The sequence below is a fragment of the Haliaeetus leucocephalus genome, unplaced genomic scaffold (genome assembly GCF_000737465.1).
Source record: "Haliaeetus leucocephalus isolate CR32 unplaced genomic scaffold, Haliaeetus_leucocephalus-4.0 Scaffold849, whole genome shotgun sequence".
Classification (NCBI taxonomy): Eukaryota; Metazoa; Chordata; class Aves; order Accipitriformes; family Accipitridae; genus Haliaeetus; species Haliaeetus leucocephalus.
Genome location: NW_010973285.1, coordinates 4,914,318 through 4,939,125, shown reverse-complemented (window position 1 = coordinate 4,939,125; position 24,808 = coordinate 4,914,318). Strand labels below are relative to the sequence as shown.

Here is a 24,808-nt window from a genome sequence, read left to right as displayed (position 1 = left end):
TCAGCTCAATCTGTCATGATCCCAAGGTTTCAGTCTTAGACAATTATGGGTGACATGCAGGCCATCATTTTATATGTGAATTTAGGATTGTTATTTCACACATGCATCACTTTACCTGTATGTAAGTTAAATATCATTGCCTATTTTAATGCCTACTCACACCTAGATGACTTATTAATATGAGAACCTCCCACACACACCTTAAAGGAAGGTGGACCTCCAGGGTGGAATGCAGTGGATATGCAAGAAATCTGTTCCATAATAATTCCCTAAGCAACATAACCTGCAACCTTAGATGTTAGCAACACCAGGGGAGGTTGGGTTGCTGACTCTTAAGAGAAACAACGCGGAGGGTGGAGTGGAGTGGAAACACTGGCCAGGCTCTGTGATATCACTGCAGGGATGGGGAGCTGGAACTACTGGAACAAGAATGGAAGGTCCCTGCATTGAATCGAGTGAAGCAAGGAGGTGAAATAAGGGGAGTTCTGTCAATGCTATTGCCTTACTTCTGAATTGTATCATAAGTCCCCAGTTCTGGAGTAGTGACACGCTAAATCATGTTCCCTGGGTGAACTTTGCTCATTGTAATCTCATTATAATACCAAAACACACCTCCATCCCAAAAACTACCTGCCTCCGAGGTGCGACCACCCCTCACTGAGCATGCGCTCTGAATTTTCTCTAGCATAGACCTTTAAAAGTAAAGTGAGAGAACTTTATACCAATCTAAGTAAAGGTATGTATGACTAGAGTCACTCAAGCTCCACCTAAAAAATAAGAAAATATGAAAGGGCTTAAGAGAGGAAGACTGTTAGGGAAGACACCATGATAGAGAAGTTGGGAGGACATCACTGACTTCTGGGATCAGTCAAAGGTTCGAACCTCTGAACCTCTCTTCCCCCCCGCCCCCCGCCAAAGGGACACCTATTGGGTGAGATTCAAACCTTCTGTTATACCGAGTGCCTCCCTGGGAAACTTAGAAATCTCTATAGAGTTTTTCCATAATCTATTGTGCTTGTAGTCGACTGTATTATTGTTATTTGCATGTGCTTTGCAGACAGTGTATTTATCACCGGCAATCCAAAAGAACCTGTACTGTTGCTTTAATAAACTGCTCTGCTCATTAATGTAGTTGTGATAGTTCATTAACGCAATCAAACTCCCTAAGTCTGGTAATTCTCGTGCGTTGAACGTGGCTAAGCCGACAGCGCAGTACACTATTAAGTGCATCTGTCATCGTGATAGTTCAACACATTGAACGCAACTGGACTTACAGAACTGAATTGGACATTAGTCAGAAATTAAACCTAGCTGCCCCCAGCTCCTCTGACATCTGAGGATAAGCTGGAACACAAGGGGGTTTATTTTCAGCCAAACTTCTTTACCCTTTAACGCAACAGGTATGAGAAGTAAACTTTTGTTCTATGTGGATCCTGTTATGTATTATTTAAATATTGGATTGGAGTAACCAAATAAGTGATAGGGGGTGTTGCATAGCCACACAAAATTTATACTGAAATAGAAGTCTTGAGAACTACAGAGATAATTTTTAATTACTAAGACAGTATCTAGGGAATCCTTTTGTGTGGTATACATTGTAAACTGCATGGTATCAAACTATTTAGATGTCCAGGTAGTGTAATATGCACACACACTTGTGTTACAGGAAATGATGGAGATATTCCTCCTTTGGCTGAAAGCTCTTAAATGTACTTTACACCTGCAGAGCAGTAGCACCTGTTTATTATTTGTTTCAGATGTGTTTCTAATTTGCACTGGAAAGAGAGCGAGCTATCCAAAATCTTAATTCACCCTGGGTTTTGTAGATTTTCTTAATGCATGCTTTTCAGTCTTTTTCATCAAGCAGGTTGCAATTAAGCTTGGAGCTTTTTGTGATTATATTTTTCCTGTCATATGTCTGAATCTACTGCTACATTATATTATCATAAATAGAAGTTTAAGTATAGAGAATGCTGATATTTTTCACTTTTTCTTTTGGGAAATATACTGCAAAAGGTAGATAACTTCTAACATCCTCATTCTGCAGATGAAGAAACAAAGGTAGAAGCTTCATTTGCTTATGTTGTTCTACAGGGCACTGATTATTTATAGCTGCTTATAAAAGAATGTTTTTGTTACTGTATAGGATACTGGAAAATTGTAGAGGCATGCTCAATCTGGCAGTCACTCAGGCTGTTTACATTAACTCTTTGGGCAGGGGTCTGTCTCCCAAATAAATAATAAATTAATGTTCTTTTGTCTTTTTCCAAAATTGCTCTCTAGTACCCAACATTGCTTCCCTGCACACTAGTATTGTAGACCACAGTGTAGAGAAATATAGTATGCTTCAAGCAATATTGTTTTAGACCCTTTAAATTTTGTGGTCTGGACCTTGCTAAATGGCATGTTAGAGAGAACTGTGTGCTCTTTGATCTCTTACCAACCAAGAAAACTTCTTCTCAACATGGATCATTTTCATCATCTTAATCATAGGCTGAAGGCAGAATATTTTGGTTTTAGATGTACTGTCTATTTATATCTCCAGATTTTAGGTTTCTACCAATTGCTTGAGTTGGTCTCATTGAAAGAAAGAAGAAGGAGAGCTAGAGAAATGAGAAGAATGATTGACCTATAGTTATTTGATCTATGCAAATATCATATATATATAGATACAGAATATGTATTCCCCTATATATTCCCTCTTTAAAATCTCAGCTGAAAATTGGCAGTTTATCTTCTTTCTTCTTGTGATTAAAAATCAGATAGCGAAGGTTAAATGAATATACTCTTAAGAAATTTATTATATTTAATAAAATGTTTCCACAAATTTATCTTTTAGAGTGATCTAAAGTATGAGCCTGTCTTTAAAAAAAAAGTTCAGATTGTACCTTTTTTTTTTTGATCTTGCCAATTTACACAATGTGGTTGTTGACTATCATTAAATCTTTTTTACAAATTATGGTTACGTGGTGCTTGAAATATTTGCTTTGCAAAGTAGAAAGCAAAAGATTGAAAGAAATCATGGGAAATATTTACAAAGGTGCTGACAGATCTGAATTTTCCAGTGTACCTACTAATTACTGTGTTGCAGTGGCTTTTTGTTGTTGTCTTTGCTATTTTTTGATTTTGCTTGCATTAGGAAAACTTTTTTTTTAGTATTTGCTCTTGGTTGAATACTAAACATTGCAGAGAATATCAGTGAACATCATAAGACTTAGAGAAATAAACAAGCTGGATTTATAGGCCCCACACAGGAAGAGGAGTAGAGAGCTTCTGATAAGACATCTAAAGCTGTAAAATGTAGTAAAACTGGATCAACCCTCCTTTTTTTTATTACCATGTAGCATTGCAGGCATCAAAGGGTCACAAAGTTATTTTGGTGTGTAGCAGTAATAGAAGAATTTAAAAGGTTTTGAGTTACACAGAAAATAAATGGATTTTCAGGCATTTTTGTCTTTTTCATGGTGGTCAGATACATTAGCCTTTTTTATTTTAGGTAATTTTCTGATAGGTAACTAGGATTATATGAGCCAAGGAATAGATGGACAATTCTCAAGCATACACACTGATCACCAGAGAAGAAATGCGAAGAAGTGTTTCTTCCTGTTTTCCACCTCCAGAAATCATTGCCCAGTTGGATAGGTGAACTAATGAGTTAAGCAGAAGGCTATTGTAAGTGTATGCAAAAATACATAGGAAGACAGGTTTTTTCCTGTCAGTTTTTTTCACCTAACCTAACTGATGTATTAAATCAGGAGTACACATTGGATACTGAATGGGTCAGAAGAGCTTTTTGAAATCCTGGGAGGAAAAAAACCAGGGCTAAGCACATTGCATCATTTTTTATGATCTTCCCCATGCTTAGAAAGTCAAGTGAGAGAACAGATTGCTGGGCAAAGTAAGCAGTTTTCTGTTTTACTTTGAATCATCAGTTGTTAATTACTTCTTGGGACACACTGCTGGATTGAATGTACCAGATAACTTCTTCAGTATGGCAAAACCTATCATCTTGTAACATTTCTGTATATTGTAGGGGGTTTTTCTAAATTTAAAATTGTATGACTAAAACAGGAAATAATGAGGGTACCAGATTCTGATCTCAGTCACAGTAGTATAAATCTGGTGTGAATCCATTATTTCAATTACTTTACTCTTGAGTTATGTTCTGGTATAAGTGAAAAACCAGCCTTAAGCAAGTAACTGACTTGTCTGCACTGATACGGACTGATCTGTGCATTGGAAGCCATTGCTAATACAAAGTAATATTCTCGTTTCTTTATGCTACCCCTCCTTTTAAGAATAGCACTGAAAGTAAACTAGAATGTATGCTAGAAATGAATCATGATGTTCATGCATTTGTAAAACTACAGTTAAACCTGAATCGGAATCATACATACTTACAGACAAGGGTGACCAAGATGGTGAAAAGTCTCAAGGGCAAGACTTAGGAGGAACAGCTGAAGTCACTTAGTTTGTTCATCTTGGAGAAGAGAAGGCTGAGGGGTGACCCCATCGCAGCCTACAGCTTCCTCACGGGGGGCAGCGGAGGGGGGAGTGCTGATCTCCACCTCTCTGGTGACCAGCGATAGGACACGAGGAGATGGAATGAAGCTGTGTCAGGAGAAGTTCAGACTGGACTTTAGGGAAAGGTTCTTCACTGAGAGGGTGGTTGGTCACTGGGACATGCTCCCCAGGGAAGTGGTCATGGCACCGACCCTGTCAGAGTTCAAGGAGCATCTGGACGACGCTCTTAGTCATACGGTTTAGTGCTAGGTCATCCTGCGAGGAGCAGGGAGTTGGACTCAATGATCTTCGGGTCCCTTCCAACTTGAAATATTCTATGATTCTATACTTAACCTTTTGTGAAAGTTTTGACACTTTCGGTTCAGTACATACAGAGATTAATAGAAAAGGGGTTGCATAAATCTACTTTGGCATAGCAGTTTCTTTTGTAAACAAAATATTTGGCTTGTCCTGAACTGAAAGTAATTTGGTAACAAGCCTTGTGTATGTCTGACTAGCTCATTATTCTGTTTCTGACAGTAGCAGTTGTGTAGGAAGGAGCATGAGGGCAAGCACATAAATAGACTGCTCTTGTGTGCCCCCCACAACCTGCAGCTAATGAAGCTTCTGATCTTTAGGTTGTGATTTTGGATATAAGAATCCTTGATGGATTTTTCTTCCACCTTGTGAACCCTTTCTATCACTCAACCTGCATAAACTTCTAGCATCCACAGCATCCCATGGAAAGGAATTCCACACTTGAGTTTGGTCTGTGATAAGGAAGTATATATATTGTTTATTTTGAATACATGAATATATGTTATGAATATACCATAATTTATTTGATGCCCTATTTGGAAAGACCAGTTGTTCCTTATTCAGCTTGTCATGGTGTCCTATCCCACTCAGTGGGCTCGGGGGAGGTGATCTTTTAGATAGTTCATTGCCGCACACGGGAGTCACGACAATGACTCAGGAGGGACAGGGAGAATTTCAATATCCCATTTCACTTGGCAAATCCCAGGGCAAGAGTCATAACAAAGCCTCCTAAATGCTCAAAATACACTTTATTTAGTGTCGGCTTATAACACAAGTGTGGCTAAATTTGGTGTAGCAGATATTTTGAATAAAAAACTTGACACCTAACAGATGTAGTAAAGTAATCCTAACAACAAGGTAGGAGGAAGAGAAGAGATAAGAGAGAGAGAGAAGAAAGAGAGAAAAGGAGAGGTAAGTATCACCACCCTTGGATCCAAAGAAGAAAGAGTCTCGGTAGTAGCTGTCTGGATTCCTCAGGCAGTGGGCGCACGCCTTGGGGGTTGGTCCTCCCCCCCCCGCTTTATACCCTCACGCATGTGTTGTGGGGTTTTCTCTAAAGTTCTTGAGGAGGGAATGGGGGGGACTGCTGCTGCTCCATTATCCCATTTAACTTGTTTACACAACTGCTGTGGCAAAGGGCCCGTGGCAGAACTCCAAACCTGTGACAAAACATCCGAAGTGTAACTGCTAGAAAACTTGCCAGAAAGACAATTGCCAGAAAGCCTCTTTGAGGCACAACTGCTAGAAAGCCTCCCAGAAACAGTTCACTACTCCACCACTGCAGGGCACCTCCTGTTTTGGCTGCTTGCAGCTACCTGCTTGGTTGGTTAGTTGAGACGAAATGGTTGCCAGTCTCTCACAGTCTCTCGGTCTCTCACACATGGCCACACAATTTCATAGACCTCTGTCCTGTCCCTCATCAGTTGTCCATTTTTGAGGATGAAGAGTCCTATTTATTTCATTATTCTTCACACAGAAGCTGTTCCATAGTTCTAATCTTCCTTGTCATATCCTTTTGTACCTCGTATGGTTTTTCTGTGTCCGTTTTATGATGTGGGGACCAAAACCACACAGTATCCCATGTGAGGCACAAGGACCTACGTGGTAGCACAGTGTCCCATTCTTTGCCACTTCTAGTAGTGGGTTTGCTTTTCTTGACCGCTGCTGGACATTACCTGTTCATTACAACTTCACAAACTCTTCCCTAAATAGCAATACCTTGTCCAGAGCATATTCTTTTGTGTATGCAGAGTGAAGACTGACTTTTTTCCCCCATGTTCATTACTTTCCCTTTTGTTGTACTTATGTTTGTGCATTAGCAAGGCTTAATGCGTTGAAAGATTGTTCACTTTTTAGAAAAGTCCCACATATTCTCTGGTCATCATTCAGGATGTTGTTTGTATTCTTATCCAGGAGTAAATTTTTCAATGTCCTGCCTGAACAGTATGCTATGGAATATTCAGATTATCAAAATAGCAATTATTTTTGCAAATGCAGCTAACTTTTTTGACTGATTCTTTCTGAGCACCTAGATATTTCCAAGTTGATGACATTGGCCTTCTGAAAAATCAGGTCTCTTGAAGATACAAATTAGCTCTTGAAAATTATTTAGGCTTTTACATCCTAATTTGGACTATATATCTGTTTATAGAGACCACGTATGATAATGAAAATAAAAGAACTAAGCTGAAGTGTTCATAAAGGGCAAAGGACCATGCTTTTAAACTATTTAGGTAATGAACTGCTTTTGCAGGTAGTGGGAGTTGGGCACCGCAATTCCTTTAAAATCTGATCCTGAAACCATTTTTTCAGGCTGTTAAGACTAAGGATGGTCTTGAAATATGATACAAACTCCAAAGTCACTTACCAAGGGCAACGTTTTCTGAAGGATTTGTTTTTTCTGTAGAGATACAAAAGAATACTTTTTGGTGACCTACAACTCCAAACAAAACAGTAAAATATTTAGATCAATTCATTGTAACATTAAATATTTGAAACTAAATATCTGAATGAAATTTCACTGCTTTCTTAACTAATAGAAGTTGTATCATTTCCCAAGAGACTACTTAAAAAGAAATACAGCAGCTGGTGAGGCTCCAAAGTTCGGCTTCAGGAAACAGTGGCTGCTGTTTGAAAATAAGAAAATTCATGGCAAAGGCTGTGTTTTTTTTCTTTTAAGGTGAAAACAAAGCTTTAGTATTTCATTAGCTACTGATACACTGGTGATCCAATGGCAGAAAAATAAAATGTCTAGCCTCTTTGCACAAGCAAAAGCATCACATTTTTTATATATAAGTCTATAAGGAGGATATGCAGGCATGTGAAGGCAGGCTGGATTGCACAGATCAATAAAAGGCATCTGTCCTCTGACTGCTGAATTAGTCCACAAGACTGTTGTTACTGTCTGGTCAACCATAATGGAAAAAAAAGAAGAAAAAACCCCCCAGTGATTTAGAACAGATGCAGAGAAAAACTGCTTAGATGCTGTGGGAATGAACTTTTTATCTTGCAAAGGAAACAAAAAGAATGTGACTTCTTTAGTCTGCTGAATTGGAAAAGGGATCCCTGAAAAATTCATACAGCAAGGGAGAAGACTGCCCAGGCATTTTGCATTTCAACTGCACTAGCAGAAGCTGAGGAATGAAGACGGAGGTAGAAACTTAACAGCTGGACTGAAGAGAAGGAGAAAGTCAGGTAAATGCAGGGGGAGGAATATCCGCACTTAAGGTGAAAATCGTATCACGGGAAGAAGAGAACTCGGATCAAGCAATATTTTTGTTTATCTTATTTCCTTATCTTGTGCTTGTACAATGTAATATACTGGTAGCCCTGTAAATATCCTGTGTAGAGAGCATTCAAACAAGCATCAGTCTGTTTTCCATGGCTGATATGTCTGATAAAAGTTGACCCATACTGCCTGGGAAGCAATGCACTTGTCTGAATAATAGACAGTACATTTCTTTGGCACAAGACAAGTGCTTGCAATGAGTGAGTTAACACAACTGACAGAATTCTGTTTATAATAGCTCAACATGAGGGAATTTATCTTTTTCTCTTCAAGAGATTTTGCTGAAAGGTAATATTCCACCAAACAACTTCAACTACAAGCTCTGGTAAAAGCATTTCTTAATTTAGGATTTTGGTTTTGTTACCTGGACCAAATAAGGGTTTTTAAAAATTGTTTTATTGTCTTGAATCTTATTTTAAGTCTCATGCATGGCATTCTAAGAATATTTTGCAAAGTATATCTAAAAATACAATCTTTCATAGTGTTTATTTGAAGTATTTTAAATAATTTATCTTGTGTAATACTGTGGCTTCACATACTGTATCTCAGCAATCAGAAGCATCTTCTCCATGCTAAACCTTAAAATCAGAAATGCAGATGCACATAGTTTTTCCTTTAGACCAAGCCTTAATACTGTAATTTTGAGTTGTAATGTTTAAGAAACATGGTTGTGGTTTTTGATCTGCTGAATGTCTTTCATTGTGCTCTTTAAGAAAGTAGATGGCAAAGATGAGTATTCCCAGTAGCAAACACGATAACAGAATAATACATAGCGTAATGATGTTGAAGAGTAAGGAATATTAATCTTTAAACTGTTTCATATCTGCTACGGACATCACATGGCTCTGTGGGCATTTATCTTCCAGAAGAGATACTTCTGGGGGTATTTATGAAGTTTTCCTTGTTCTGCTAGGGGTTTGGGGTTTTTTTTACCATCAGCTTCAGTGCTTTATGATCTAAGATGAGCTGAGGGCCCCTCATCCTGTGTATGCATACTCTAAACAAGTAGTCCCCTTTTATAGCCTTATTTACCTGGGAATGTTAGACAAGTCTGATGTAAACAGGGAACTTGGGTATGCACAAAAAGTGCTCATTAGAGAAAAGCTGATTCAAAGTGTGAAGCCCAGTAGTAAAACAGAAACTTAGCAAGACCTTCATAAAAAGTAGAGAAACTGTGTCCCAGCATTTCATTTCCAAACTTTCTGTTTCTTACTTCTAGCAGATCTACATTTGCCCCACTGTGATGTACAGAATTTACTCTTTTTAGAAACCTGTAGTTCTGCTCCTAATATTGGATCTCACATGATTATTGTACATCTCGTGGATTCTTTTTTTCATTTCAGTGGCAAAAATCTGTCAGCTGAGTCCTTCAAATTCCCTAAATTGATTGAAAGTCATCTTCTGAAAGATGCTAGAAATCAACACTGGTTTGTCTCCACCTTCTGACGTCTTGTTTCTAGTCTGCTTATAGAGTTGCCTTATGGTAGTCTTTTTGTAAACAGATACCAGCTGATATAGTTAATATAAACCCCTGAGATTTTATGTCTTAGACTCCTGTCTTGTTTATGAAAGCTGATATGCAAGATGGCTTGGTTGTTCCTGGAGTGCCAGTCTGACTCCCTCTTGGTTTCGGTAAAGAGCTGGTCTCCTGATCATGCCTTGTAGCATGTTAATTTTTTTCTGAGCTCCCTCCTATAAGGAGCTTCAGGTTTCCTTTTGAGAAGGAATTTGCATGTAGTTGACACTTTATAGAGTTTTCTGCAGTATCTGGATATGGGGTCACGTCACATATGCAGCTCTACCAAAGACAGCATGAAGACATGCTTCACGCTATGTCATGCCACAGAAGATATTAGAAAAAAATTCTTTACTGAAAGGGTTGTCAGGCATTGGAACAGGCTGCCCAGGGAAGTGGTGGAGTCACCATCCCTGGAGGTGTTCAAAAAACACATAGATGTGGCACTTTAGGACATGGTTTAGTGGGCATGGTGGTGTTGGGTTGACAGTTGGACTCGAAGATCTTTAAGGTCTTTTCCAACCTAAACAATTCTAGATTCTGTTATTCTACCTTGCTGGCCAGGTATGGATCTGTGTGAATGTAGCCAGCTCAGTCCAGAGAGACAGCTCTCTGCATGTGGATACAAGTCAGGACCTGGGACTTGGTCCCTGATGTGATCTAAGAGAATTAACAGTAGTAGCATTGATTCAAGAGATCTTTCAATCCTATATTCCTAAGTGGCAAAAGGTACAGGCACTTGTATGAGCAACTGTAGCAATTCCAGTCATGATCATTCTTAATATAGGTATATGAGATACACATATATATCTGTATACAAAATGAGTCCAGTTATCTGGACTCAGGTGTGACACTTTCCACTGGTAATTTTTTGGAGTGCAGTTCAAGTTCTGCATTAAATACAATCAGTGAATCAATAGCACAGATCTTCTCACATATATATAACAAATTCTTCATCCAAGACACAAAAATAAATGGATGATATCACTCTGTTTTCCAGCAGAATTCTAAAAATTACTTCATGCATATGCAATGTACCTAACTTCGTTTACTGTTTCATTAAGGTCTTGGCATTGACAACAGGACATCTTTACCACAGAGCAATTCTTCTCCATGGGATGATACACTTTTCAATATATCCATGCATGCAGCAATCCGACGTGGAAAATGGAAGTTACTAACTGGATATCCAGGTAACAAAGTAACTCCTTTTTGTACAGTGTGTTGTATCTCCCACCCACCCCAAACACAGTTTAATTCTGTTTAATGTATTTTCATTGCTTTTAGTTATTTCCTAACTTCTCAGGTTTTTGATCACGTGCAAAAATCTAGAAGGGGGACTTCTAAAATCCAAACAACATATTCTTTCATTTTGCAAATATTTTGTATACAAATGACTTTCACAGTAGTGGAAAAACTATCATAGAATCATAGAATATCTCAAGATGAAAGGAACCCATGAGGATCGTTGTATCCAAGAAGAAAATCCATGAGATTAATTTATGTGATATTAAGTGACAGGGAAGTTTGAATCCCAGTGGTGCAGCTTTTTTGTATAAATAGGACTCCTGTATAGATAGCCCTGGACTAGACAGACTCTGGTGCTGGGCTAGAGTTAAGGAATGCAGCAACAGTCACTGGCCAGTGGCTTGTCAAGAGACCTAGTGAATTTGTCCATTACCGTATAACTCTTTGTCTCCACACTGCTGCTCTGTGTCTGAGAATTAACCCTTGGACTATTCCTGTTTCTGCAGGCTGCAGTCATTGGTTCCCTCCACCATCTTTGTTCAATGAGTCAGAGATTCAATCATCTGATCCACCAACAAAGAGACTGTGGCTATTTGATATTGTTCATGATCCTGAAGAAAAAAATGATTTGTCTGAAAAATATCCTCATGTGGTAGAAAAACTGCTGTCACGGCTTCAGTATTATTATAAACATTCAGTGCCTGTGTTTTACCCTGATGAGGATCCCAACTGTGATCCAGCAGCAACTGGAGCTTGGGGTCCTTGGGCATAGTGCACAGCACTGCATCCTGCAAAACAATCCTGTAGTGGAGTCTGGTTTATGGACTCAGGGTCTTAGTCATATATTTCTTACCTTGTTTATTAAACTATTGCTAATTGTGAGCTCATTCCTTGAGTAATTCAGTATTTCTTACACTTAAAATACATTGGGGATCTTATTTCAGTCTTTTCCCACTCCTCCCTTCCCAACAATTTTATGTGAAATGTTGGTAAAATTATAAATCTATTGTGAAAATATTCTTTGTCCAGAATATGCTTTTAATGCAGAAGGTAAAACATTGCCTCCCTCCTTGAATCATGGCAGCAAGGATATCCAGAATGCATCCATCTTGTGGAATAAACTGATTTTTGGTTTTGTGTTTATCCAGAAGACAAATTCTATTGGAAGTTGTTACATATCTGTAAATAACAACAACAACAACAAAATACAACAGTTAGCATACTTTTTGCCTTTAACATGCACCTTCATCCAGAAAAGGGAACAGACAGAAATCTCCCACAGTAAAAACACCCAAACCTCACAGAATACAGGAAAATCCCTAACCCTTGTTCACTGTTAATGTATCAAACTGGAGTAGAGAGTGGTGGTCAACTGGAATGCAGGGCTGTCAAGCAGAGGGATCTTGACAGCTTAAAGAAATGAACAAAGACTACATGAAGTTCAACAAAGGCAGAGTCCTGCATTTGGGGTGGGATAGCCCTGTGCAGGAGTACACACTGGGCTATGACTGGATAGAAAGCATTTTTGTTGGGAAAAAAAATCTAGGTGTCTTGCTGGACAATAAATAGAACAAGAGTTGCTGTGTGCTCTGTTGGTGAAGCAGACCAACCATATGTTGGTCCGTATATGCGAGAATGTAGCCAGCACTTTGGGGGAAGTGTTTATTCCCCTCTATTCAGCACTGGAGCCTAGCATCACATTGGGGCTTCCCTGTACAAGAAAAGTATTGACAAATTGGAGTGAGTCCAGTGGAGCACCACGAAGATGATCATGGGGAAGCTAAAGAAATGGGTTAGTTTAGGCTGGAGAAGACAGAGAAAGGGGAAATTACTATCTTCAGCTACCTAATGTAAGGGCATAGAGAAGATGAAGGCAGACTCTTCTCAGAAGTGCACGAAGATGAGAAGCACACAGGGAACACGTGGAGTTCAAATTCAACATAAGAAAAAAAAAAATCACACCATGAGGTTAGTCAAATATGGGAACTGCAAGGCTATGGTATCCCTGTCCTTGGAGATGTTCAGTCCATGGTTGGAGAAGACCCTGAGCAATGTGATCTGTCCCTGAAGTTGGATTGAATTTGAAGTTGGCGCTGCTTTGGTGGGAGTTGTGAGGAACAATGAGGTGACATCCAAAGGGACCTTTCTGCATGAATCATTCAGTTAGTCTATGATCAACAAAACCTTACTTTTATTGCCTGCCTGGTGAGTACCCTTTCTTCTCAGATTTTGTTTTGTTACACCATAGTAGAGACGGTTTTCATCCTGAAGTGGGCTCTGAGCCATGAAGAAACCAGGCCAAGCAACATTTCTTGGTTACTCATCAAATTGATGCAAGATCAACGCACCAGCTCTCTTAATGTCTCAAACCTCTGGAGTCTGGCCAGAGTTCTTGTATTGCTTCTCAGTGTCCTTAGCCAAGTTCTCAGGCTGCAGAGCTCTAGCTGTCATCCTCTCCAGAAAGTAGGGATCTTATTGCCTATTTTCTGGCTCCAGGACCAACTCCTATAAATTGCATTAAAATTTTGCACACCTTTTCCCAGTTTTCCCTCAGGAGACTTGTGCTAATTGTTAGCAAACAGATTCGTGAAGAGACAGACTTGACAGAATTTGTGCATTTTTAAAAACAGAAAGATAAAGCCTGGAAAAGGTGACACTTAAGAAAACTGAAAATGCATATAAAAATTAACAGAATTTCCTGCTTTCTGATACAGCTGATTCTCCATTGCACTGTCTTACATCTAGCTTGCCTTTTCCACCTTTGATGTTTTCGTACAAGTGGAAGTGAAGCCAAAGCTCTCCAGAAGCCTGTTCAGCTGTTTGTCTTTTTCCCAAAGAGCCTCATGTTTCTCTCTCTCTCCTTTGTCACTTCTGCTCCTTTATTTCAGTGTTTTACCTATTCTATTTCATTCAGTCTCATCAGCCTTGAAGATAGGGAAAGAAGGAAAATAGTTTGGGAGGAAATAATTCTCTTATAGTGGGCAAACGTATATTCTCTGTGGTTTGGTTGGATATGTTCTGGAACCCTGTTTCAGACCAAAGTTCAGTATCCTTTTCCATTCATCCATCAGTGGATGAAAGCAGATGGCTGCAGGAGGATATGACCAGGGCAAGCATATGTGATAAGCTCTTCAGATTGTCCTTCACATTCTAAATGATCACTCAGAGCCTCGGAGATTTAACTTCTATGTGTTCAGTTGCTTTCAGTGATTGTTTTTTTCTCTTCCATGCGGTTGCACAAACTTTCCATTGGGGTCCTTTGGCATAGTGCACAGCCTTACAATACCTTCTAAACTGTTGGTATTCACACAATCGCATGTTTCCACAGCCTAACTAGACACTGTGCGAAGAATCATCTGTTTGTTTGTGACCTGCTTCCAGGTAATTTGAATTTTCACTGGTAAAATACATATGCTGTGACAGAAACTGTTACTATACTACATTTAGCACCTTTCATATTAACCAATATCTTTAAAATATCAAAAAGAATTAATATGTTCTGCAAAGGTAGTCTCCAAACTGATACCTGATCACATCTCCTTCCATTTCACAAAACACATTTAAGCTTTTCTTTCTATCATGTGTGACTGTTCATTCAACTCCTGCTCAGATTTTAGCTAACACAGCTCATGTAAAGGCCCGATGTGTGTTGGGAGCACCGCTGTTAAGTCAAAGCGAGAGCAACATGTAGGCAGCCCACAGGAAGGCCTATAGGTCATTACACAGTCATCATCACCTGCAGCTTGCAGGCTCCCTCAGCCATAATCTTTGCTATTGATTGTCTGGCAGTTCCTTCAGAATCCACTAACTTATGGAAATGGTATAGACCAAACTGCCAAGCTGGAAGGTATAAATACATCAGCTTACTCAAAAGGCTTTTGAAGCATATCCAACAGCAGCCAGACTGCTCAGGCTTTTGTGCTTCCCAGTGTGATCCAGGGGAGTCCTGCAGTGTGATGGAGGAGGAGAAAGGATGAGCACGCTCATCATTGGCTAGGGAAGTATTTTGCTTGAGTTGCACGTTACAAATTAGACAACTTGTGAGTTAGAAACCTCATGAATTAAAGGATGAATTAGTGAATTCATGTGTTAGACTAGTCTATATGAAGGGCATTGAGCCCTTGTTTGGTGTGAATGTCTGTTATCTTTCCTAATGAGCTCACAAAATAATTTACAAAGTATGTTGTCCTGTAAATTTGAGAGATCCAAACGGACCGTGACAATCTTGGCTTCAGAGCACAGCAGCATTTCACTTTTGAGTTTTTGAAGATTCTTTATGATAACTGAGGGTCAGGCTCTGTTACTTGCTGACCACAGCAAGGGATGGAAAATGTAAGCAACAAAACCTTTTTACAAGCTATTGCATCCCCTCAACAAAGCTCACATCTTCCTTTAGTAGCTCTAGAAAAACCTTTATTGCAGTTCCCTTCCCTAACTATTGCAGTTTCTTTATTTTATACCAATATAATGATTTATGCTAGTTTATATCTTATCTGTTTACTGCAACTTTAAGTTTCATATCCTAATTTTCTGTAGCATATAGTTAGTAATATGGTTTGGAATATGGCATTCTGAAAGAATCATTTAGGCTGGAAAAGACCTTCAAGATCATCTAGTCCAACCATTAACCATGCCCACTAAACCATGTCCTGAAGTACCCTGTCCACTCGCTTTTTGAATATCTCCAGGGATGGTGACTCAACCACTTCCCTGGGCAGCCCATTCCAATGTTTGACAACCCTCTCAGTAAAAAAATTTTTCCTACTATCTAACCTAAATCTCCCTTGCCTCAACTTGAGGCCATTTCCCCTTGTCCTGTCTCCAGCCACCTGACAGAAGAGACCAACACCCACCTCACTACAACCCCCTTTCAGGCAGTTGTAGAGAGCGATAAGGTCTCCCCTCAGCCTTCTCTTCTCCAGGCTAAACGACCCCAGTTCCCTCAGCTGCTCCTCATAAGACTTGTGCTCCAGGCCCCTCACCAGCTTGGTTGCCCTCCTCTGGACACGCTCCAGCAATTCAATGTCTTTCCTGTAGTGGGGGGCCCAAAACTGAACACAGGACTCGAGGTGTGGCCTCACCAGTGCCCAGTACAGGGGGACAATCACCTCCCTGCTCCTGCTGGCCACACTATTTCTGATACAGGCCAGGATGCCGTTGGCCTTCTTGGCCACCTGGGCACACTGCTGGCTCATATTCAGCTGGCCGTCAACTAACACCCCCAGGTCTTTTTCTGCTGGGCAGCTTTCCAGCCACGCTTCCCCAAGCCTGTAGCACTGCATGGGGTTGCCGTGACCAAATTGCAGGACCCGGCACTTGGCCTTGTTGAACTTCATACGACTGGCCTCAGCCCATCGACCAGATCCCTCTGTAGAGCCTCCCTACCCTCCAGCAGATTGACCCTCCCTCCCAACCTGGTGTCGTCTGCAAACTTGCTGAGGGTGCACTCAGTCCCCTGGTCCAAATCATCAGTGAAGATATTAAACAGAACAGGGCCCAACACCGAGCCCTGGGGAACACCACTTGTGACCCACCACCAACTGGATTTAACCCCATTCACCACAACCCTCTGGGCTCGTCCATCCAGCCAGTTTTTCACCCAGTGAAGAGTACACTTGTCTAAGCCATGAGATGCCAGCCTCTCAAGGAGTATGCCGTGAGAGACAGTGTCAAAGGCCTTGCTGACGAGGTAGACAACATCCACAGCCTTCCCCTCATCCACTAGGAGGGTCACCTGGTCGTAGAAGGAGATCAGGTTGGTCAAGCAGGACCTGCCTTTCGTAAACCCATGCTGACTGGGCCTGATCCCCTTCTTATCCTGGACTTGCCATGTGAGTGCTATGAATAAGCTGTCAAATCACCTTGTGCAACTTTTAGATTTACTATTTATGTATGTTATGCATTAATGATACAGGTTGGCCTTCAAATGCCTTTTTGAAATAAATCATCCAAATATCAGAGGTTCCATCTGTTTAGTACTCCATTCCTTGTTTGTTCAGACTGTGTTGATTAATTTATTCTTGCAATCAAAATGCAGATGGAGAAGTTGACAGCCATCCACCAGTATATAAGGCAAGTAGATCCAATGAATTTACATTATTCTCACTCTTGAAAGAGTTGGCTGTTTTTTTCATAGCACATATTTATTTAGCACTCTACACAAGCAGACACGTAAGACTAGAAATCTAACTGTTCTCAGTCAATACCTACATATAACATTTTAGTTTATAGCAGCAATTACAGGATGTGGTTGCCACAATAACAAGGGACTGGAGTCTGGGGCAGGGGGAATTCCTGCCGTACATTCCTGTCTGTCTTTTAGCATTCACCACTCATATTACATGAGGAAAGGTGTTGGCTTACCCACAAAAGTGGGAACTTTTGTTAATGATATTTTTAATACAGGTACTGTTCTTTTTATGCTGATATCCAATTTCATGGAAAAGAAAGAAACATCAGCTAACTTGTAAAAGCTCAAGTAATTAATGTGTTTGAGTATCCCATCAATGTCAGCTCCTTGGCTAAAGTTAGAAAAGATTAAGGAATGTCTAATTTTAATTTCAGAGGTAAAAGAGCTTTTATGTTCTCTTTTCTCTATGTTCTATAATCTGCACTTTAATATCTTGTTGATATTCTAGTTCATATAATTCACCTACTAGGAAGAGACTGTGGCATGTCACTGTCTTCTGTAGGTATCAAATTCACCCTCTATTTCCTCTTGTTATATTTTAATATCCAAGGATTCATTATTTTCTCAGCTACAGTACACATAATTATTTATTTTACTTCCTAATTATTTTCCATGGGTGGTCCTTCATAAAATATTTTAATTGAAATGGGTTAAGGAAAAAAACCATCTGGCTGACACATTTAGGTTGGCATCTGCAAAGAGTTGTATATTGTTCAGTTGTTTCAAATTGGGAAATAAAGAATTCTTTATATATTTTGTGGTTATTTGAGTAACATTCAAAAATGCAAGCATTCTGAACTGTCTAAATAAAACTTCATTTCATCCCTTTCCAAGTTAAGATTCATTCTTAGTCTAGCAAACATCTGAGGATTTTGAATTCAAAAGTCTTCATTTTTATATTGTAGAAATGATTTAAGCTTCAGAAAAGTAACCAAGTTTAGGAAGAATGCTTACACTGGCTACTCATTTTGCATTGCCTATTTACAAGAAGATGGACAGAAACAAGGAAGGGATGATTTTCTAAGCAAAACAGAAGATCTGGACCTGTTCTTGAGTCAAAGGCCCTATATTCAGCCTGAAAATAATTTGTCCAACTTTCCTAAATTTGATAAATGGGTCTTGGATGAAACTCTGAGTTTAATCCTCTTCACAATCTCTGAACAGCAGAACCCAGGGTTTAAACCCATGTAGTCTGTGTGGATTTGAAGCTCCACTAGCAGTCCCTGTTGGCCTCTGTGAATTTGCCTCTCATCTTACTGACTAAGTGATTTAATGGTAGTAAGGCTACTGGGGTTATTCCCAAAGTTCTTCCATGTTTTCTTTAAGAAGCAGTAAATGAGCTTGAGGTTACACAGAGAATCCTATTAGATCTGTGCCACCCTTACCAAAGAGTCCTGATGGAAGGGGTCATAGTGACAGAGCCACTGATACAGCATGTGTGATGGAGTCTGGCTCACAAGGACATGTATGTGTAGCCATGTTTGTAATCCTAGGGCCAGGGAAACCCAAATGAGAAATAGGCAAATGAATCACAAAACACAGAATTCAAACAGTCTAAATGAAAGAAAACTTGACAAATTAAAAATGTATGTCAAGCAATACATGGTGATACAGAATCTAACCGTAAGTGTGGGCTGTGCTTAGCCTGGGAACACCAAACCATTTCCAACAGGTAGCAGTTGTCAAGGGAGAATTCATTTTCATGCCTACCTGCTCCTTTGGCAGCCCACCACAGGCCCCCCCTCCAGCTGGACCCCGAGGCTGTGTCTCTCATAACATTAACCTTATCTCTGACATGATGGAGGGGTCAGAGGACCCTTTCTGCAGCCATGCCCTTCCCTTGGCAGCCCCTTTGCAGCCCCACCCTAAGTGGACCCATAGGTTTCATGTCTCTGTAGCTATAAATAAGCCAAGGTAATGAGGAAACTAGTGCTTTTGCTAAGAGAAGGGGAAAAAAACCCCACCAATTCTAAGTTTGAGCAAATTTTTTGCCAGCAGGTTTCCAGCTGAGTGTTTTAACTCTTTGAGCATACTGTCTTTGTCAGCTGCAGGCAGTGGTTTTGATTCAGTTTCAAGTTGGGTTGTTATATGGGAAGATCCTGGCTCAATATATGGTGTAGAGAGTTCTCTGGGGTCCCAAGCTGCTTTTTCTGATTCCAGTGCTCTCGCATGTCTTCTTCCAGTGCTGTACAATGCGTGTATGAGCTCATCTACATCGAGCAGAACTGTTGCAAGTAACAGTAAAAACATTTTGGCACAGATCAGGCAGAGTGAGTCAGCCATCCAACCATGGATGGGTTCAGTGACGGCCCTTGTGATAACTGCATACTGTCGTTAGCAGAGGCAAAGAGGATGATGCATTAAGTTCTTGTTGCGTTAGTGTTCTCTCCTGAGAGTGTTATTTTTGCAGGGTGGAGTGGAGAGATATTGGAAAGATTGGCGATATATCTGCTGCCAAGTTTCAAAAAAGTGACTACCGGCTGCCATCATCAAAGCAGCTATCGGATGTTGATCTCCTAATTCTGGCTAAACTCAATAGCAACAAAGGCAGCTATATTTTGTCTGCAGGACTATAGTTAGAAAAAAGTACAGTCAGAATCGCTAGATTTGGATCTAAGGAATGCAGTGCTTATTTGGACGAGTCTTCAAAAGCCACAACAAGGTACTACACCAAAGCCACAGTTCTGGGCTGCCAGATTCTGGCATTCAGGACAGTGATAAAAATAAAAGAGCTCTGTCTTGCTTTATGCCATGCATTCTTGTGATTTCTTCAAGCAAACAAGGAGTTAGAATGCAGTGAATACACGTACAAACAAAGTAAGCTGTGTTCAGTATTCAGCAATGCTTGTTAAGTAGTTTTGGGCATAGAGCCCATGGTAATGAATGGAAAACTTTGATCAGGACATCCGTGGCCTGCCCAAATTATTTCATGGGATGTGCAATTCTGCTGGGAACATCACTTGATGGCCCTATTAACCAGGGATGTTGGAGCCTTTCTTCATTGTGTACATTCTCCCAGCACACTCATGAAGTAGGAGTCATCAATTTTTATTGGATAGAAAGCTCTGAAATGGCTTATTCAAGGACATCTGAGCCCTTAAGTTACACTTACATTTATCCTGCCTCACTGGGAAAAAAAAGTTTAATGGGTGTCTCTGGACAATGAGAAGATGAATGTTGAGAGCATTAAGTCAGAGGTTTGATTTCACTTCTAGCAGACATACTCTCAGTTCCAGCTTTACTCTATTTAACTCACTTTAACAAATACCTTTTTTTTTTTCCTCTCTAGATATAGTCATGGCAGTTCTGTGACTCCAAACTGTTTTCTCGATGTTGCTCACCAGTGTGGGGTCATCCCTGAGAACAGTAAATTTCTGGAGGATCATCATTTTTTCCACTCTGCCCTGTGTATCAGTGGTAAGAGGAGCCTTTTTAAAAGGCTGTGAAAATCATAACTGGCACCCCAAGAACCATGCAAACACTGCTGGCCTGTAGGTGGCCTTTATAGATACACTGAATTTTCCCTTTAATTCTTGTCCCCTTTGCTTTGTTTTCAAATATTCTGTTCCACAAGTCATACTTGGTTGATAAAACAGTCTGAAATAATCCCAAAATAGCTATGAGTCTGGTCTGATCACACCCCCTTGCCCCAGCAATGACACGTTGCAGAAACAAAGTAATTTTCCTGCCTTTCAGTTCTGTTTTGGCTTTACTCTACAGTGAAGAAAGCATGGTCATGGTATATTAAACAACTGGATAAGAGCAATATATACATTACGATTATTCTGTTTCTAGCTAAAGGTCCCAGGCTAATAAAGTGGAGAAGCCTGGCTAAGAATTTGCTGATAGTTTTCTTTTGCCATAAATTCAGCCTAAAAAAAAATCCAGAAGAGCTGAAATGGCACAGCCTTTGGCTGAGTAAAAAACAGGCACATTTATCATGTAAAAGACTTATGAAAATATTGCAGCTGGATTTTGAAAAATGTAGGAGGGAATAGAGTAGAACAATTGCATTTCTGTTTATATTTTCCCTAGAAAGTAGCCCACTCTGAAGAAATATTTACAGAAGTGAATGATTGAGAGATTGTCTCTTAGAGGCAGCAGGTATAAGGTGTCTGAAATTCCTCTGAGTTACAACTGCTTGTTAACAATAGGATTTTTTGGTAATTATTTCTCCCCACAATACACAGGGATTTAATGCACATTGTTTTACATGGAGAAATTTTTAGAATTCACCTTTTCTCTGTATTTGTAATAAAGAAAAGGCCATGGTATAGTAAAAAAATAGCTAAACCCAAAATTTTCTTTAATTATTATTCTGCCACTAGAAAAGGGAGAGCATCTTCTTACAATACTTATAATTAAATAAAATTGCAAGAAGCCATGTTTCTGGCTGTAAAGACTGAGTGTAGCATTAAGAGGCAAGTCTAATTATTAACCCACAAATACTGTTGAGGATTTTTGTACTGTTCAATGAATTATGCATTTTATGTTTAACTTGTGACATAAAATGTGTATGAACACAATCAAAAACCCAAATCCAACCAAAGCAAGCTTCTACTTTAGCTAAGATTGTTGTACTTCTAAATTTCACGATTTGGGTCTCTGTTTCAAAATACTAAGATGAAATTACTTGGTGCATTTGCATCTATTTTTTCAGAAACAGGGATGATGCTGAGACCCTGCTATAACAACATCGTTTAAGAGCCATTCTTCTCATGTCCTATAGGAATCTATTTGTAAGCATCATGAGCTGCTAGCAAAAGCTGACTTTTTCATAGCAGCCACTATCCATTCTTTTACTTAATATGATTTAATGACATTTGTTTGATGGCATGTTCAAATAAAGTAATGGCCTCTTTTTATATGTAAATGCTGGTTTTATCCATAATTTATTTTCATTGTGCTTTGCATAAATGTACTACTGATGTGCATTAGAATAAAAGAAAATCTTTTAAGAATACTTGGTTTCATCCTAAACATTAGCCAGGCTGTAAGTGACAATAACACACTGATGATTGTCAAAACTCTAGATGTAGCAGAGATCTGGCATTGTTTAGCTCTATAACTCTCAGCCCAAAATGCACACACAGTTGCAGTGCTCTCAAAGTGTTGTTTCCTTCCACTGCTGTCTTAGGAGCTGATTACTGCATAGATCCCTCTGTACCATCAAAGCGAATGTCAGAGTAATTCCACTCAAAACCACAGCTTCAAGTAAATGCAGTGTTCATGAAAGATCTTTGCCCATGAGGTGCTCTCAGAAGATTCTGAATTAATTAATGATTAATTAATTAATTGTGGTTTAGTTGCCCATATGACAAGAGGGAGAGGGGAGGATATTGTGAGAAATAGAGACAGGGCTGTGCCAGAAATGGTGCCTTTTGGAAAAACTGGATATCAGTCACTCAACCCGAGTGCAGTCATGGTTCCAGCTTATTTTATGAACTGGCCCAGTCCAGTTGTGCAGCAGAATTAAAGATTCCCGCTTATAATATAAACTGGCATCATGTTCTCAGTTCAGGGAAAACTCTTTGATTCTTGTTCACTGATAAAGATATTTTTGTGGAATCATGGGGTTATTTTGAATAGTAATCTGAAGATGTGATGTGCTGACAACTGTTGTCCTATGTCACTGGTGAAAGAAGAGAAATTACTCTCTCAGTTAATAACTCTCCTAGTTTTTAAATCTATGCATATTACAAACACTCTATTCTTGTTTAATGTTATTTTATTTTTTTCATTGTGTGTTTCTCTTTAAAATAAGGGTTAGCTAGATATGACTCCAGAGAAAGATATCAAACATATATTTATTCAGAGAACTTCAGTTTCAAAACAGACCTGCTAATACTAGGAACTATCATTAACAAAATTTACTGCCTTGAATATGTTATAATCTCCATTTCCTCATCCTTCTGCTCACAAGCCTGGAAATGAAAGAAGTTTTTTCATAAAGATCAAATGATAGCTATAAACTCTAGAAAGAAAAAATATGTTTAGGATAGAATTTGCTTTTGGTAGACCCATAATAAGCCCATACAGACAGAGAGCCCAGTAAATCGGGTAGATCTCTATAGTTCTAAAACAGGCCCACATTTAGCTTTATATTACTGGTTAGAAATCAAGTTCCAAAAAGCCCTAACAGTGGTGACTGTTCTTTCCCTTAGGGTCTGAACAAGGAAATCCAATGTTTTCTGGTCAGCAGTAGGAATTCAACTTTGTAATCTGACACTCTTCATTCCTCTCATCTCAAAGGCAGTAAACCAAAAAATTAAAGGCAGAACAGATTTTCAAATCATGTAGCATTTGCAAATCCTCACACACCTTTAATGATTTGTTGGCATGTACACACAGAAAGCTGCATGACCTGGCCTTTCTCTTGTCAGTTCCAGCTCTCATCACACCATCTAGTTATGCATGTTTCACTGAGAATTCATGCTTTTGTGTTTCTCTGATTTCAGGCCTATTGTTCCAAACTCTTGAGGAATAATAAGAGTCATAGAAGAGCCAAAATCTTCATGTTTTGAGGCTGATATAGCTCTACTGTAGCCAAATGAGCTATGCTAGTTTTTACCAATAAGTACTATGCAGTTATTAGAAAGATATTAGTCCTTTTTTTTCTACTTTTTTTATTTCTGGTCTCTAGCATGCATGTGGCAGTGGCATGCTTCTGTATATTTATGTCACAGTAACAATTGGATCTTTTCATGCTCAGAGTGAGTAACTCAACTCTAGTCAGTCTGTAATTTCTTTCTGACAGACTCGTTATTTCTCTGCCGATGACATGGTGATGGTTAAGGCCAGCTATACAATTTAAAAACAGACAATTTTTTTGTGAGCACAGTATGTCTATCCAAGCACACTTCTGTCCCAACAGCGCATAAGCCTGCTCATCTGATGACCACTGGTTGCATCGGTTGTAGAATGTGGTTGTAACACACTGGAGAGAGCAAGCAGTTTGCCATACAGTTTTACTTGCTGCTATCATTTCTATTTATTCATCTTTCTGTGGTGCTATGAATGATGTATATATATTTTTACAGTGGTCATTGCAAAGCCTGTGGACTCTGGACTAAGAAAGTTATCCAGTTGCTTTGGCTGCTTGTTCTCATTTAAGATTTGTTCAAGTTCATGCTGGTGTCAGCATGCCCTCTGACTTCACTGGAAGACCTCAGTGCTCTTTGAAAAAAATCAGATTATTTGCAATGAAAGACTTATCAAGCATGGCACGAGCTGCAAACTCAGTTGGAACTGTGTAAACTTCGTAAGATTTGTTTGTAGTAGGAACAAAGGTAGTAAGGAGAGCAATATTAGGAAATCTCTGGTTGCTGTTCTCTGTGCTTTCAATGTATGTGCTGCACTTCATCTGCATTTATTGAATTTATGCATCTTTAGTCACTTCTGTGACTAATCTGTTAGAGATGCTTTTGAATAGATATTGATTTTTGGAACATTTCTTAAAACTGTGATATTTGCTGGACTTGCACAAGAAGTTCTGAGAAGTCCACTCCTGCAGCTAGTACAAATTTCTTGGGAAATCATAGCAAGGTTTTGGTGAATTCTTACACCTTGAGTTCGAGTACATCCCTATAGTTGACACCTTTGGTAGATGACATTTAGCTTGGATCCGTACCCAAACAGTGACAGAAACTATTCACATAAGTTAGCAAAATAGAAGCCTGCACATTTCTGTATGTTTATTATAAGGACGTCGCAACAGTAAATTCCAGGACAATGACTTTATGCT

At 39.4% G+C, this 24,808-nt stretch overlaps 1 protein-coding gene across 1 annotated transcript in view; it reads left to right on the top strand.

The window, feature by feature from the left end:
- ARSB (arylsulfatase B) overlaps positions 1–11,830 on the top strand; it is an 88,328-nt gene extending 76,498 nt beyond the window's left edge. The window contains exons 13-14 of the mRNA XM_010582876.1: positions 10,691–10,819; positions 11,381–11,830. Coding sequence (XP_010581178.1) covers positions 10,691–10,819; positions 11,381–11,646 — 395 coding nt within the window. The 3' untranslated portion in view covers positions 11,647–11,830. The remainder of the gene's footprint in view (positions 1–10,690; positions 10,820–11,380) is intronic.
- The last annotated feature ends 12,978 nt before the right edge of the window (positions 11,831–24,808 follow it).